Source organism: Poecilia formosa, unplaced genomic scaffold (genome assembly GCF_000485575.1).
Source record: "Poecilia formosa unplaced genomic scaffold, Poecilia_formosa-5.1.2 Scaffold296, whole genome shotgun sequence".
Taxonomy (NCBI): Eukaryota; Metazoa; Chordata; class Actinopteri; order Cyprinodontiformes; family Poeciliidae; genus Poecilia; species Poecilia formosa.
In genome coordinates, this window is record NW_006800235.1 from 307,336 (window position 1) to 323,759 (window position 16,424).

The 16,424-nt window shown below is 36.0% G+C and overlaps 1 protein-coding gene across 5 annotated transcripts in view; it reads left to right on the forward strand.

Moving 5' to 3' along the window:
* The window catches only part of itsn1 (intersectin 1 (SH3 domain protein)), a 55,777-nt gene extending 46,844 nt beyond the window's left edge, over positions 1 to 8,933 (forward strand). For all 5 annotated transcript variants that reach the window (XM_016681833.1, XM_016681835.1, XM_016681834.1 and 2 more), the window contains 15 exons: positions 1,519 to 1,640; positions 2,021 to 2,127; positions 2,209 to 2,310; positions 2,392 to 2,473; positions 3,057 to 3,155; positions 3,258 to 3,341; positions 4,176 to 4,259; positions 5,198 to 5,329; positions 5,643 to 5,723; positions 6,340 to 6,461; positions 6,942 to 7,024; positions 7,100 to 7,183; positions 7,356 to 7,420; positions 8,330 to 8,438; positions 8,543 to 8,933. In XM_016681833.1, coding sequence (XP_016537319.1) covers positions 1,519 to 1,640; positions 2,021 to 2,127; positions 2,209 to 2,310; positions 2,392 to 2,473; positions 3,057 to 3,155; positions 3,258 to 3,341; positions 4,176 to 4,259; positions 5,198 to 5,329; positions 5,643 to 5,723; positions 6,340 to 6,461; positions 6,942 to 7,024; positions 7,100 to 7,183; positions 7,356 to 7,420; positions 8,330 to 8,438; positions 8,543 to 8,691 — 1,505 coding nt within the window. In that variant the 3' untranslated portion in view covers positions 8,692 to 8,933. The remainder of the gene's footprint in view (positions 1 to 1,518; positions 1,641 to 2,020; positions 2,128 to 2,208; positions 2,311 to 2,391; positions 2,474 to 3,056; positions 3,156 to 3,257; positions 3,342 to 4,175; positions 4,260 to 5,197; positions 5,330 to 5,642; positions 5,724 to 6,339; positions 6,462 to 6,941; positions 7,025 to 7,099; positions 7,184 to 7,355; positions 7,421 to 8,329; positions 8,439 to 8,542) is intronic.
* Positions 8,934 to 16,424: the final 7,491 nt, after the last annotated feature.

A 16,424-nucleotide genomic window follows, 5' to 3' on the forward strand; every position in this document is an offset into this window, starting at 1 on the left:
TCATGACAGGTGTTATGTTATGTTTATGAAAGTGTCATGTCAGTCTTATTCAACCCCCCTCAAATAAAGTGTTACCGAGAAATGCAGCTTTAGAGCACAGCCAGCACGGGAAAAATAGAAGCAAGTAAACAAAAAAAAAGAAAAGGGAGGGGGTGTAATTATTTCTGATGTCCATTCTGTCATAAATACCTTTACTTAGAATCATAAACCAAATCGATTCCAAACGAGGAACTTTAGTTCAGTCCATATATATTCAAACCAAATACTATTTATACTTCTGACAAAAGTAAATTTCAAGTAATCTTTGTTGAACCAACAAGTTTGTTTTTAACTGGGTGTAACTGGGTTTCTAACTGAGGCATCTCCCAAAATTTAGTCAACTGTATTCATACAGAGCCAGTTCACAGCACATGGCGTCTCTGTAAAAAGTATTTAGTTCAGTCATACACATTAGGGCTGCAACTAACAATTATTTTAATAACTGACTATTCCAACTATTAATCAAATAAAAATTAATTGATTACTAAATTAGTTGACAATTACTTCAGTAATCGATAAATCACGATTAGTCATTTCAGCTGTTCTACACATAATCCACTTTCATCTTATTTATCAAACATTATTGTAAAGTTCAGTTCATAATGCAAAAACCCGAGGAAACAGAGCAGATTCTGCAAGTGTGCATGTTCATAAAGATAAGATCATAAAACAAAGCAAATATTTTTCCAAAATTAGCATGTCAAAATAATTTCAACCCTTTTAAGTAAAGTTAATGGGAAAATCAGTATTAGCATTATAGCAAATAAAACCAATTAAATCTAATTCCTTTTGTCATGTGTCCTCTGTTGTTTTGACAATAACCTTTAAACTCTTAACTAGAACTGCACAATATTAGGAAAACATCTATGTCATAATATCTGTGAATTTTGCAATAGTGATATGACTTTTGATAAATAAACAATCATAAATTATTTCTGACTTTTTGCTTTTGGTTTCTAACAAACGTAGTTCCCAGCTAATAATATTCAATATTTCCATATCAGCAATAAGGCTTTATTGAAAAAGTTGCACCTGCTGTTTCTATGGAGATGGTCTACAAAAACATCTTTCTTTTTTGTGTAAAAGCTGTTTGTGTCCATGTAGTTTGATCATTAATTCAGCCTGTTGTCTGAAGCACACCACATTCTGTGCCTTCTTGTCTGGCTGAATCGCTCCAGCTCAGTGCAGCAGCTTCCTTCAACAATAAGTCATCCACCATCCTACACACATCAGTGCAGAGCGTCCTTATCGCAGAACAAAACTCCACTGTAGTAAACATAGTGAACAGAGCTTCATATTGACAGTGTCACATTTGACTGAGATGCCACTCCAGTGTTTGTATGTTGATCTCAGGTATGTATGACCTAAAATGGTTTCCTTTTGTTCTATGCTTAGTGTATGTAGCGCCGTTCCTGCTGAGAAAAGCCAGGGTGACGGTGGTGTGTTGTTTTTTTCTTTTCTGTGACATTTGACCTTCAGGGTGCGCTGACCTCCACCTGCTGGACATGCTGAGTCCGATGGAGAGGAAGAGACAGGGCTACATCCATGAGCTGATCGTCACAGAGGAGAACTACGTCAACGATCTGCAACTCGTCACTGAGGTAACCACAAGGTCAAAGTAACACGTCCATCTCACTCTCAGTACAAAAACCTGCCCCTAAGCACCTTGGGAAATACTTCCCACTATTGCATTTTTTCTTTATTTGAATTGCTAACTAAGCCTAGCTCGATAAGCAATAAATAAATTCATTACCTGATCAGTTAAAATAAGCTCAATAATTTCCATTTGGACAGCTGTTAAAGACATGCTCCAATTTAATATTAGAAAGTCAGAATTTTGAGAAACACTGCAAACATTTGATATTCAGCATGAAGCAGTGTTCAGACATTTGCTATAAATTGATATCAAACGCCATAAAACAGCAGTTCGCACGGAGAGATCTGCCTTGCACTAAACGTCACTTCTTCTCCGTTGGTGTAGATCTTCCATAAGCCTCTGCTGGAGTGTGAGCTGCTGACAGAGAAGGAGGTGGCCATGATCTTTGTGAACTGGAAGGAGCTCATCATGTGCAACATCAAACTTCTCAAGTGAGCAAAAAAATCTATATTGTTGGTGAGGTTTAGATAAACACCTCTTGTAGCTTTTACAGACTCAGGGTTTCCTTGCAGGGCTCTCAGGGTGAGGAAGAAGATGTCGGGCGATCGGATGCCTGTGAAGATGATCGGCGACATCCTGACCAACCAGCTGCCTCACATGCAGCCATACATCAGGTCAGGAAGTGGATCGCTTTCCATCTGTAGGAGTTTTTGTCCTGCTTCTTGTAGTGGAGCAGCCATCTTGTTTCTTTGCAGGTTCTGTTCATGTCAGCTGAACGGGGCCACGCTGATTCAACAGAAGACGGACGACAGTCCTGAGATCAAAGACTTCCTCAAGGTTAGAACTCTGATCACTTCCTAAAGGCGGAGCTTCAGAAAGATTTCAAGGTGTTAAATTACATAGTAAAATTTCTTTTAAGTCATATTTGATATATGTGGCCTATGTGGTTTTGGTGGCTTCTATCGGTGTGGTAATGAACGACAAGGAGCTGCTCAAGTTGGCATCAGCTGTTTCTTTAATTCTCCATCTGCATTTCACAGAACGGGCATGGAGGTAAGGTCAGTCTCTGGCATAAAACAAGCTCCTCGTCAGTGATCCTCATGGCTCTGAGGATTACCCATAATACCTCGCTCTTTCTAGGGTGAATGCAATACAACTTTTTACCAGCAGATGGTGCATTTTAGCAGGATTTAACCTCAACCATTTTAACTATGTTACATATACATAGCAATTTTTAACAACTGAAGTTAACATAGTTACTTGTTTGCCCTATGAAATGTCACTGTGAGCCTGGAAGACACACAGCACTGCCCCTTTAAACATGAAATAACTTTAAAAGTTTTCAAATTGTATTAAAAACATTTTTGTGGGGGAAACTGCAACTAAAACAATGAATTTTGATGTTTTGTGTTTCCATCAGAGGTTAGCCATGGATCCCAGGTGCAAAGGGATGCCTCTGTCCAGTTTTCTACTCAAGCCGATGCAGAGAGTCACACGCTACCCTCTCATCATCAAAAATGTTTGTACATAAAATTCTTGTGGAAATTCCAGATTTGCAATGACTTTTTGTTTCCCCTTTCTAATCCGAATCTGAATTGTTTTGAACTGTTTCTGATTGCAGATCTTAGAAAACACTCCAGAGTCTCATCCAGATCACAACCATCTGAAAGCAGCGCTGGAGAAAGCAGAGGAGCTCTGCTCACAGGTGAAAACTGGAAACACACACTAAGGCAGCCGCCTACAGCGGACTGGAAAATCAGTTATCACTGGATCTGTCACTTATTTTTGGACATATATGCTTGTGAATTATGATCAAGCTGTAGTCTGCAATAGTTTTATGTGTGTAAAAGATAAAAGTGTCTGGAACAAGGCAGACAAAAGTTGACAAAAAGTGACATTATATACAGAACACCCAATATCAATGATTCATATGGTGGCTAATCTAGAAAAAAGTAAAAATCACCAGCCTGAATATAGTGAGTGATTTAGAGGGTGAAACAGAGACCAGCATCCTACCCAGAGATTTAAAAAGATTTTAAAAATCCAATTCTAGCCATATTAAGGTTCTGACCAGCATTGTTACCCTGATACTACACACCCTTATCTATCCCAACGTCTGTCACTAAGATACTTAAATGATCAAGTTGTGTGGAGATTGTGTAAACTAGTGCAGCAGTGAATGGCAGCATCTAAAAGTCTCAGTTTTCTACACATAATTAGTGTTTTATTCATGAGAGTTTAAGAGCATTGCAGGAATGTAGTTATCAAGATATCAAAAGTTACATCAATATTTTGTGATTCAACCATCTTTGAAATTACAAAAATAATAAACGTGTACTTTAAAATTGTACTGTAAATGTATCAAATTAGTTATCTGCTCTTAAAAAACTACTTAGAACTCCAATTGTGATTTAACTGTGTTTTATGCTTTCAAAGTTTTTAGTTGTTTTACTCAAACATGATTGTAAGAGTAGTTAATCTTGATAGAAAATGTACTTGGATGTGCATGACGAGTTGAGTGTGTGATCTGTGTTCTCAGGTGAATGAAGGCGTCAGAGAGAAGGAGAACTCTGATCGGCTGGAGTGGATTCAGGCTCACGTTCAGTGTGAGGGGCTGTCAGAGGTGCAGTATCAGCCGCAACCGCTTTTTTAAGATTAATAAGAGGTGAAATACTCAAGACAAGGCAGCTTTTCTGAATATCTTTATTGACATATTTTACAGAGATAATATATATATGCAACATTTAAGCAGCCTCAACATACAGGGTGTCCTCAGAATATGTATGGGGAAAAAAATTAATAATCTGATGGAAGGGAAGCAATTATATATCCAATAAAAATTGGTGTGAGAAAATAACCATGAGGAATCCCACATATAATCTTAGTTTGCTTAAATTAATCATTTATTAGAAAAATTATTTCTTTAGAAATGTTAACTGTGGATGCTGACATTAGCGTTGGGGTCATCTGCTACATGTTTGGCATTGAGATGCTATGTCAGGCTAGAACCGCTTCTCTGATAGGCTAACTCCTTTCAGCACAACCTGAACACAACAGTTGTCTTTCCCAGCGTCCAATCAGATCGTTTTAGAAGCAGAAATGAATCCCCAGTGGGCCGAGAGGAGCGACTTTGTTGTCCATTGTGGTTTTTTGTGCACCAAATTTATGGGTGTAGTGGAAACATGTGAGTACAAAGTAATAATAAAGCAATTATTTGCGTTAATTGACCAAAATTAAAGCGTTAATCTGTTGGCCCTTATTATTTCTGAATGACAAAGTATTCGTAGCATGTGACCCATTATCACAATGTACTTTCTCCAGTCGATAAAAATCTTATGTCACTATGTCAGAAGCAGCACTGAGATTCATTTACTGTTAATATGTATGTGGTGTAAAACCTTTTGAAGTATACTTTCAAACTTGTGATGTTTAAAAAAAAAACTAGAATAAAAAGAACCAGAAACTTTGTAGAGCAAAACTTTTAACACCATCACCTTAAAACTTGTGTGATCATTTAACTTTTTTTTTTCTTTTTTAAATAAATTTCTCTGTGCTTTTTAGCAACTGGTGTTCAACTCGGTCACCAACTGTCTGGGACCCAGGAAGTTCCTCCACAGCGGGAAGCTGTTCAAAGCAAAGAGCAGCAAGGAGCTCTACGGCTTCCTGTTCAACGACTTCCTGCTGCTCACACAGGTGAGTCTTCCTTTAAGAACCTGTGTGGCTCAGTTGAATTATGTCATCAATCCAAATTTTCCAGAAAATTGATTATTTAAAAAGATTTACACGTTGCTACAGCTCTTGAGGCCTATGCTTTAGATGCCGCATTTTACCAGATTAAAAAATGTATACTTGAAATGATTAACATCCTGAAAAATTTGTATACATCTGTTTTCACTGATTTCGACAGCTAGCTGAAAACGTCTGCAGCTCCTCGTCTATTGCAATATATTTCTGGACTTGTGACACACTTAAACAAATTTAAACTTTTTTTCCCTTCCTCAAACAGGTCACCAAACCTCTGGGCTCTTCAGGTTCTGACAAAGTCTTCTCCTCAAAAACCCACCTGCAGTACCGCATGTACAAAACGGTGAGAAGGCTGGCAAACGTACCTGTGCTCTCATTTAACGGAGGAAAATGAAAAACCTCAGCTTCTTTTCTTTAACTTTAATGCACTTTGCCTATTTCTGTAAGAAAGCACAAGTGTATTTTTCAACAGAAAGCAAACCCTCATTGATGGGTGTGTGATATGGACTTAAAATTGATCACAATATTTACTGGTACTGTTGTGATAACATGAAAAGTGACCATAAGAACTATCACTTCTTTTTTAGCTTACTGTAAGTATGTGACTGCATGACTAAGCAATCAGTCCTACAAACTAACAGTGCTCCTCATTTGTAATGCACTTCTAGGACACCAGTCACATGATGAAGTGTGATTTGTTTGATTAAACTGCACATAATAACCACATTTAATCATATTTTCAAACGTATTGATGTTTATTGCTGCTCTGATTGAACAAACAATGGAGAAAATAGTAAAACTAAAAATCTCAACAATATGGACAGTTTCAGTGGTTTTTAAAGATTATGAACTGGAATTTGTGACACAGATAAATCAGTCTTATCATTATAAATGATAAATGATACAATATGTACCTGGGCCCACCCTCGTTTCTAACTGGATCTGTTTGTTTCTTTCAGCCGATCTTTCTGAACGAAGTGTTAGTAAAGCTGCCAACAGATCCATCAGGGGATGAGCCTCTGTTTCACATCTCACACATAGACCGAGTTTACACCCTCCGAGCTGAAAGCATCAATGAACGGTAACAGAAAACACAGACGAGAGCTTCAGATGTTTGCTTTTATAAGCTGATCATCACGTTTTTTTCTTATTTCTTTATTAATATTATTATTATTTTGTTTCTTTTACGTGTCCTGTCCTGCAGTTTGTGTGAGTGATTTACTGGAGTGTTACAGGTTTCCCTATGATGCTCTTCTTACTTTTTTAGAGACTTATTTTGGATTTATTTCAAATGTAATGTACACAGAGACAAAAAAGAAAGAGAGAAAAACGGAGAAAGGTGGGGCAAAGGTTTAAAAAGAAAGGAGATAGGAAGAGAGGAGTAGAAGTCAAAGCCTTAAAAATCTGCCTCTAAACCTCTAAAGAGAGAAAACAAAACCTAGAAACCACAATGACAAATGCAAATATAATAACGGCTATAATATCTTTGGAAAGTCAACTGAGAGCGTATTCCTTAAATTAAATAATCCAACTTTTTGTCTTTGTGTTCATATCCTTACAGGACGGCGTGGGTTCAGAAAATTAAGGCTGCCTCAGAGCTTTTCATTGAGACGGAGAAGAAGAAGAGGGAGAAGGCTTATTTAGGTAAACTGGGCTCTCAGACTGGTTTCTGTGGTTTCATTTAAACCCGGCGGCTGACCTGTCTGCTCCTCATCTCAGTCCGTTCTCAGAGGGCGACTGGGATCGGCAGGCTGATGGTTAACATCGTGGAGGGCATCGAGCTCAAACCCTGTCGCACCCATGGTACGTAAAAAGGCCATTGAAGGTCGACCTTTTGACAATTAAATCAATGTGTTATTGCTTTTTTTATTCAAAGCATCATGATTTAACATGATAATCTAATGAAGCTAAGCAGTAGCTTCTCTCAACTGGTTTTATGCACAATAATCAGCAGCAACATTGTCTGTGTTTCAAGGTAAAAGCAATCCTTACTGTGAAGTCACCATGGGCTCTCAGTGCCATATCACAAAAACAGTACAGGTAGGAGAAAAATGACTATAAGCATTTTCTTACATTGTTTACATCGTGTTTTTACATAATAAAAACAATTATGAAATGAGTAATAAATATTCCATTTTGTCAAATCATCAAACAACTACAAATCAAATATGTTGATCCATGTCCAACTTACTACTTATCAAAAGCAACTCTAAAAAAACAAAATGCAAGTAAAAACAATTCAATTTTATTACTTGGTCAAAACTTGATTTATTAATGTTGATGCTTTAACTGATAAAGAGCAAAATAAATCACTCAGGAATGTTTGAAGTATTTCTGTTTATATCCACTTTTTATACATGAACCAATTTCAGTGTTTTCTGTTGGAATTGGGAAAGTGGTACATATTTATCAACTGAAAAAAATTCTGCTTTTGTATTATATGTTTTATTGTCTGAAATAAACTAAGAAAAGAAAATCTGAATAGAAAAATAAGGATTATGATTGTAGATGTCTGTTAAAATTGTTAACAGTAACTAACATAATTGAAGTGGGAAAGTGTGTGACACTGACAGGGCCATATAATTTAGACTCGTAAAATGATGTTTTAGCCTTAAGAAGTTACATTTATAATTCAGCTTTATGTCGATTAAGATTTTCAATGTTTATTTTTTACTCTAAACAGTGGTTCAAAAAGTGTGCATGCATAGATATGGCAGAATATATAATCCATCAATGCACATACAGCTGTTAAATACAGTCCCCAGGATCTCTATACTATTATTTAATTTTCCTTTGGGATCAATAAAATGTTTTTTTGTTTGAATTTGAATTTAATGTGCCGTTTAATCACCTCAGAAAATACTTAGTTACTGCCCTGCCGAACAAACCACTGTGGGTTTTAGAGAACGTGAATTCAAAGTTCATCTGAGTTGTTTTCTTTGTTTGCAGGACACTTTGAATCCAAAGTGGAATTCCAATTGTCAGTTTTTTATTAAGGACCTTGAACAGGACGTCCTCTGCATCACTGTGTTTGAACGAGACCAGTTCTCACCTGACGGTGTGTGACGCATTCAGTCCACATTTCTAAACCAACCAGTGTTACTGTTTGTCCCACACAGAGGGACAAAACGCCCCTTGACTTACCACGTCTTGTCTCTGCAGACTTCCTTGGCAGGACTGAGATCCGATTGGCCGAGATAAAGAAGGACCAGGGCTCCAAAGGACCAATCACGAAGAGGCTGCTGCTTCATGAGGTTCCCACGGGGGAGATTGTCGTTAGGCTGGACCTGCAGCTGTTTGAAGAGCCGTGAAACGAACAGCAGGTTGGACCAGATGGGACTGGCCTGGGAACGAACTCAGAGAAATGAAAACGGGGACAGCACAGCTGGACTGGAATAAACTGGACCAGAGGCCTGGAACGGGCAGGGGGTTACTCATTATGTGATCTGGTTGTTAATGTTTAGGGAGATTAATATGTTAACAGCAAGATTTGCTCTGTAAGAAATCCCCAGGAAAAGTCAGTAATTACACTAGGTAACTAAATATCATCCTCTTTAACAACAACAACCTTAAATGCCATGTCAGTTTTATTTTATTTGCCTTTTTTTTTCCATTATTTGGAAGAAATTAAGGTAACACTTTATTTGAAGGGGGTTGAATAAGACTGTCATGACACTGTCATAAACATGACATAACACCTGTCATGAACATGAATAAGCCTTCATGAATATTTATGACTGTTGTCATAAAGCGTCATTCGGTAAATAATGACACTTTTAATACAAAGTTGACATTATTCAAAATGTTGTTGTTATGACAACTTGACATTAACCAGGAAATCATTATTGTTTAAATTTTACCTTTAGTAACATAAAGTTACCTAATTTTTAAAGTCCAATCAGTAATACTTTTATAACAAATTGATATCAGTTATCATATAGATATCATATTCATGAAGGCTTATTCATGTTCATGACAGGTGTTTATGACAGTGTCATGACAGTCTTATTCACCCCCCTTCAAATAATGGACCGACTTGGGATCAAATGGAAAACATTTTCAAAAAATAGGTACATATCTTGGATTGACACATATTTAGCTGTCAAAGTCGGGATTTTAGGTTCATCCTGTCACAACAACAAATTTACCTTGATAAATTGTACCAGAAATTATTTCACTAAACAATAATATTATTGTTTTGAGACCATTTTTGAGTAATTTATGAACAATGGCATAATAATGCAAGTCCACCGTATAAATAAGAAATAGACTTTAATTTTGTGAAAAACTCTTAACACTGGGACTACAGGATATTTGAAATATCCAAGAAAAAACATGGCAACCAAAACCCGTAAATAAAATTGGGGGGAGGGGAGCACTTATAACCAAAACCATAAAGAAAATGCATTGTGATGTCTCTGAAAACAAAATTGACCTTAAAAAATCAGAATGGAAATTATCAAGCTCATTTTAACTTATCATTCAAAACTGATTACGTATTGCAACAGATTCAGTTGGGGTACCATTGTATTAATTGCAAATGTTTAACAGAAAGCAAGAAGGGAGGTTGCCTAGGTTAGCATAGAACTCTGCAAAAACACAAACTATTGTATTTTTGTTCTAGTTTTAATGCAAATATCGAAATAAGACAAAACTAACTTGTATTGTAAGTAACTTTTCAGCAAGAATATCAGCTCTTTTTAAGTCAATAATTCCTTAATATTAATGAGAAAGTATTAGTCAGAAGTGAAATAATTTATCAGTGGAACTAGTTCTTTTACATCAGCATTAATAAATTATTGACTTAAAACTTGCTTCTATTTCTTACTGAAAAGTTAAGACATTTGTACTGGAAACTAGACCAAAAATACTTGCTAAGATTTTTGTGATTTTTGCTGTGAATACATAATGCCAGTAAAATAATGAAAATCCCAGTGCCCCCTTTCTGGTCCAGTTAATCCCAGTCTGGTCCTGTCCCAGTTCTGTGGGGTCCAGGTTGAATTCGGTCCAACTCCGGACTCAGACGGGTCGTTGCTGTTTCCGCCTCTTCTGCTTTTATCCAGACAGTCTTAGAGAAACTCCAGTGACAATCCCTCCTTTTTTTATGTCTCTCCAAACGTAATCGCTGTGTGTGACTGAGTGTGTGTGACATCAGGTGTGAATGACTAGAAAGGTTTAAAGTCAGGTAGGTGACATTTAAAGGCACTCAACAGCTTCTCAAACTCTTAATCAATTTTTCAATTGATTAAGATCCCTTTTTATGGATCTATCAAGATCCATAGAAAGGGATCTTGATAGTTTGGTTTTTAACCTCAATTGAACACTTGCCACATTTTCTCAGAAAGTGCTTAATATGTACAGGTGTATTGAAAAACCATGCTAATAAGCTGCAAAAAAAACAACAAAAAAACAAACAAACAGATTTTAAGCAAGTATATGATAGGTATTCAGTGTACATGACCGACTTACAGACATGTCAATGTGTCGGAGTAACAGTCAATGCAGTGAACAGGTACAAAAGCTGATTTCAATCAAGGTACTGTGAACAAGAATGTCTTAACTTTTATTTTCTGTTGCGCATCTCAGCTCTGACATGTTGCTGCAATGTTAAGCGGTCATGGTTATCATTACTATGCAGGGAGAGGGGGAAGAAAATGAACAAATGGAGATCCCTGTGGTTCAAGGCTTTTTTAAGAAGCTCCATGAAACGTATTCCCAGTTCCAGTCCTTAACAATACAGAAGCTTCAATACAGAAACCATTTTAATATACGTCAGCACTCCTAGCACTTTGAAAACAGCTATGTTCCTGATATTTCAGCAGAAAATGATCCAAGTTGATATGTTAGCCAGCAGCCATTTTGAGTAGTGAGTCAGAAAGTTTGCCTGGAGGATAAAACATTCAGTCAGATCTGTTTCACCTCAGTATTTTTACCTCTACTGATATCTCTATAAAATAGGGTTAGGGTCTGTTAGTATAACCCTAAGGTTATACTAACTTATTGAAAAGATGACGTTGTGGTGTCCAATGCTCAGAATCATCAGTGGTTTTCTTTGAAATGTTTTAAAAAGACCCACTTTAACAGCAAGACAGTGGAAAAATATATCACCAAAATAAACACTAACCAGATAAAATATTAACCAGCATTCAAGCTTTTCCTTCTGGAATGACAAAGATAAGATTTGTGAAGAAAAAAAAAATGCTGTTCATGTTTGGCACTATGTTTCTGTTTACACACATTTAATACATATCAAGTTGTTCATTTTAATCCAACAACAGTAAAAATACAGTCTAACACATAAAAACAAAACAAGATTATAGACTCCAGTAATCAAAACGATCAATTAGTTTAGCAAGCAAAGTAGTCAATTGACCATCTATCCATCTATCTATCCATCCATCCATCCATCCATCCATCCATCCATCCATCCATCTTCCTCTTATCCAGGGTCACGGGGTTAGTATTGAATCTATTTCAAATATTGACATGTTTAGAAAAAGTCCTTCAAGTTCCATTAAAAGTACTTTAATAAATACCACAGAAGAATAGAAAAACACATCGCTAAGTATCAAAGTCATACAGTAACAATGCCGAGATACTGTGAGTGGCATCTATTGAAGCACAGATATAGAAAAACTAAATGAGGGGAATCAGAAAGATATTAACTAAAAATTGGTCCAAGAATGGAGCCTTGAGGAACCCCACAGTTGATCTTTGTTTGCTTATATTTATGACAAAAGTCTACCAGGCAAGATTGGATCCAAATTGGAAAAGTCTACTTCTCCCGTTCCATAACCAAGTTATTGGTTGTGTATTTTCAACTGTGCTACATCACTGAGATGTATTATAGCAAGACAGAATTTGTTGACACGTTGCTGTTAAAATTTAGTTAAGCTTAAACTTTTAAAGTATGGTTTCAGTGATCAAAAACATGACTATATGAAATTGTAGAGATATGGGTTAAAATCCCAACCAGGGACCTTTTTGTCTGATGTGTGGTGAGGAATAGTAAAGAGCTACATGCCAGTTATATGTTTGGTTTGATTTTTCAGGTTTATTTTAGTTAATGTTACAAAATGATAACTTTGGCAAAACAGTTATAAATAATAAATCTTATAAAACTGAGCTGCAACTTACTTAGTAAGGAATTTGGTTATCTCAAAAGCTACATGTAGCCTGTGTGAACTGGGCAGAAGAAAAGCTATTAAATTCTGTAATGTCTGATTTATTTTAAACAATTCTTGCATTGTTTCAGATCAAAGCTTGTAATTTGCTGAAAATCGGCCTGTCAAAAAAAAAAAAAGAAGAAAGCCACTAAACTACATAGTGCTAGTGCCTTTACATGAACATGCTAACACTTCTTGGCCTTATACAAAAGAATGCTTCATTTCAATTAAACCAATTCACTTTTAGCATATCACTAACATGATTTTTGACTTTAAAAACAATTAGAATTTTATTTTATCCAAGTTTAATGCTCTTGAGTATTCAAAATGGCAGCTACATTAGCTGGTGGGACAACTGACAACAGTGAAGTTGTAAATGTGTTAGTTAGCTAGTTACTTTGCCTGGTAGTAAATCTAGCTAGTACTTTTAATTTAAAGCCACAGTTACAATAATATTCTGAATAATAAATGACAAAACAGCTTAGTGACCAGCCACTGTCTAATCAGCAGCTAAAGTATGTTGAAAGATGTGAACGAATGTTGGTATTTGTGGCAGACAGAAGCCAATAACGACGATTATAAATGGTTTCCCCTCTTACTCTTCCCTTCACACCGTACTGAAACTAACCCAGTCCAGTTTGAGCCCGTTCTTACCGTCTACCTTCCAGGTTGTGAATAATACTGCTGTTACCTGAGAGTTAATATATGAGGAGCGATAACAACAAGCCTGTTGTTAATTATCACTGTAGAAGATGATGTATGTATTTGTCTTTCAATGTTCAGAATAAAATTCATTTGGACCAAGACTGGAGCTCATTGTTTCATGGAGTTTGAGTGTGGGAAGTTTTAAAGGAAATGCAGTAACTACTGGGAGCCGTCGTGAACGAGTAGTTTTAGGGAGATGTTAAGTTCGTTCCCATATTTTGATAAGTGTTGATGAGCAACAATAAAGGTAAACCAGTGTAACAGTTAAACTTTTATTTTGTGCATCATTACATTATACACTTTTATAGTCTACCGATTAGATGAAACTTCTTTTTGTCTGAATGAAAAGGGTTAACTCTGAAATTTCACTCGTCTCCAGAACATGAACTATGTGTACCGGTTCTCATACAAATATTTGAGAACCGGTAAACAATTATCTGAGTATTTGTACTTGCCATACTGTCATATGTGTACTATTGTATTTGTATTAGCGAGTACACATATGACAGTTCTCAAGAATTTAAATTAAAGGGACAGTATTAAGTAATTTTTTTTTTTTTTTAGCTTTACATCATGTTATGTTATTCCCTCATCCAAAACATACATGTAGTGTTGCCTTGATTCTTTCATGCATATTTGAGAAATTATTTTATTCTTCATGGCAACCATTCAGCTGTGCAAGATAATGCTTGAGTTGACCTCGTGTCCTCAGAGCTGCAGGTTCTGCAGCTCCTCAGCTGGAGGTGGGGTGGAGGGGAGCTGCTCCTCGCAGAGCAGCTCCCCTGTACTCCACCCTCCCTCAACTCTCCTACTCAGCTCCTTCAGACTAGCCAGCAAAAATTAGCAAGCACCTGGTGGAACTGAGCTCATTATAGTAGATACTGCTCAATGAAACAGTTGTAAAAATGTTGCTAAAGGGTTAATAGAGGAACCATGTAACAATGACTTTCTGAAGGTGAAGTTTCAGAAAGAGCACGAGCTTCTTAAAGAGACAGAGGCCCAATTTCAAGGCATTAAATTACAAAGTATGATTTGTTTTAAGTCATATTTGATATATTTAGTATTTTTTAAACACCTGAAAGTAACATAGTTACTTGACTGTGCTATAAAATGACACTATATGCCTGAAAGACATGTAATAATGCCCCTTTAAAGGAAAAAAAAAACATGTTGCTTCTTATAGTTCATATCTTAAAATAATTATTAACTATGTGTACTGTAGTGTTACAGTAAGGAAACATTATCTTTTTAGAGGGTGTGAATACTTTATAGGGATGGTGATGATGTGACAGTCTGACTCAGAAAATTATGTGTAATTGACCCAGAAGTCACAAACTGTTTGACACAGTATTATATGTGATTAACCCAGAAGTTACATCAACAACATGCACTAAGTGAGTGCAAAGCTGAAATGGGGAAAGCCTTTATTCAACCAAGCCAGTGTTTGTTTTTAGAATTCAGCAAATAAAAAAAATGGTTTATTGCAGTATACAAGACTAAACTACAATGGACTTTTATAAATATTAGATTAGAATTTTTAAATGAGTATTTCTGTTAAATCGTTTCTTTTTAATCAGTTTCTAAGGTGGTAGAAATGTAGCTTTAAACAAAACGATGATGTGGTGAAAGCAATAGGAATGTCCACTTGGTAAAAAGACGTAAATTTGTTTCTGATTTATTAAATATGCTATATAGTGAATGTATCGTATCGCTGTGTATGTAGTTCTGCTCGTTCTCAACACTGGAATAAGACTTTGTTCTTGATGATGCTTATAATAATCCAGTCCTATGGCGATTATGGAATGGGTTTTTACCTCCACAATTTGCGGCTCTGTTACATTTTCTTAAGTGATTAACCAACAAGAACTATGTGGTGTTCATTCAAATAATAATAATAAAATAATAAAAAAAACAGAAAATGTAACATTTTAAATAGTCCAAGTACTAAACATGTCAGTGAACCCGTTCACCTTAGTGGTGCCCTCTCTCCTTGTCTGATTTGTTTGAAACATATTTCTGGCTGTTTTATTATCATGTGCAATAAGGAGCTCAATAGAGCAGCACTTGGAGTAGAAAAAACCTGCTATTTTCTGCTTAATGCCTCATTGAGCAGCAGGTGGAGCTGTTGACAGAACAGCCTTGTTCTTGGCTTCATTACTACTTCTTTTCATGCTCTCCCCATCCCTTTCACCCTTCTGGTCTGCAGAGCCTCACAGCTGCCACATGTTGGAAAAACTATATATAAATCTATGGGAGAAATTTGTTACTTCATGTTCAACCATTCATAGTTTTTAATATAATGAAGGGAAGAATCTTCCATCCATTTCTCTATTTATGCTGTAATGTTGGCTGTGACCACAACCACAAAAACTATTTTGCCCCTGTGGTGCTTAAACCATTGCATATCAGTTTATTTATTTTGGTAATTATGATTTTCATAAACAATATAGATAAATTCTTAAAAATTCTCTAATCTTAGATTTAATCATTTTCTGAACACTTTGTATCACAGTATCCATCCTTTATTTTTGCTTCTGATCCCTTTATCTGACCCCATGCTTTAGATATGATTTATCAGTCATAAAACCACTTTTCCTTACAGTAAACCATGAGTATAAGATAGAAAATGACTTTAGATTGCAATTGTGAAACTGAATACAAAATGTCCTTAAAGTTGGAAAAAATTACTGCTTTGTTGATATATTTTTTGTGGCAGAGGGATATATTTGAAACAAATATGTCCTGTCATAACAACGACCAAAATGCCCAGTTCTAGCTAACCCAGTACCAGGTTCACACAGAAAGCAGCCCGCAAGAAAGTAAAATAAGTCTCCAAAAACTGCCAAGTAACCTCACAGGACCAAACCTCTACAATCAAAAGAAAACTGAACATGTTTAACATTCATGGGATGTGTGCACAAAGGAAACATAAGGGACAGGAATAATATGCTTTGGACTTCTTCTTTATCTTTCATGTAGATTTATTAGTTACTCAGAACTCCTCCAGTTCATGATTTTTTTGTAAACAAATATTTGGTTTACAAAAAAAGGTTTCCTTCTTCTCAGTCTTGAAACATATAGAATTTAAGCATTTACTAATTGTGGAAAGATATTTAGTTTCAACTTTATCATCTTGTTATATTATTAAAAAAAAGATTTTGAATTTGTGAAGG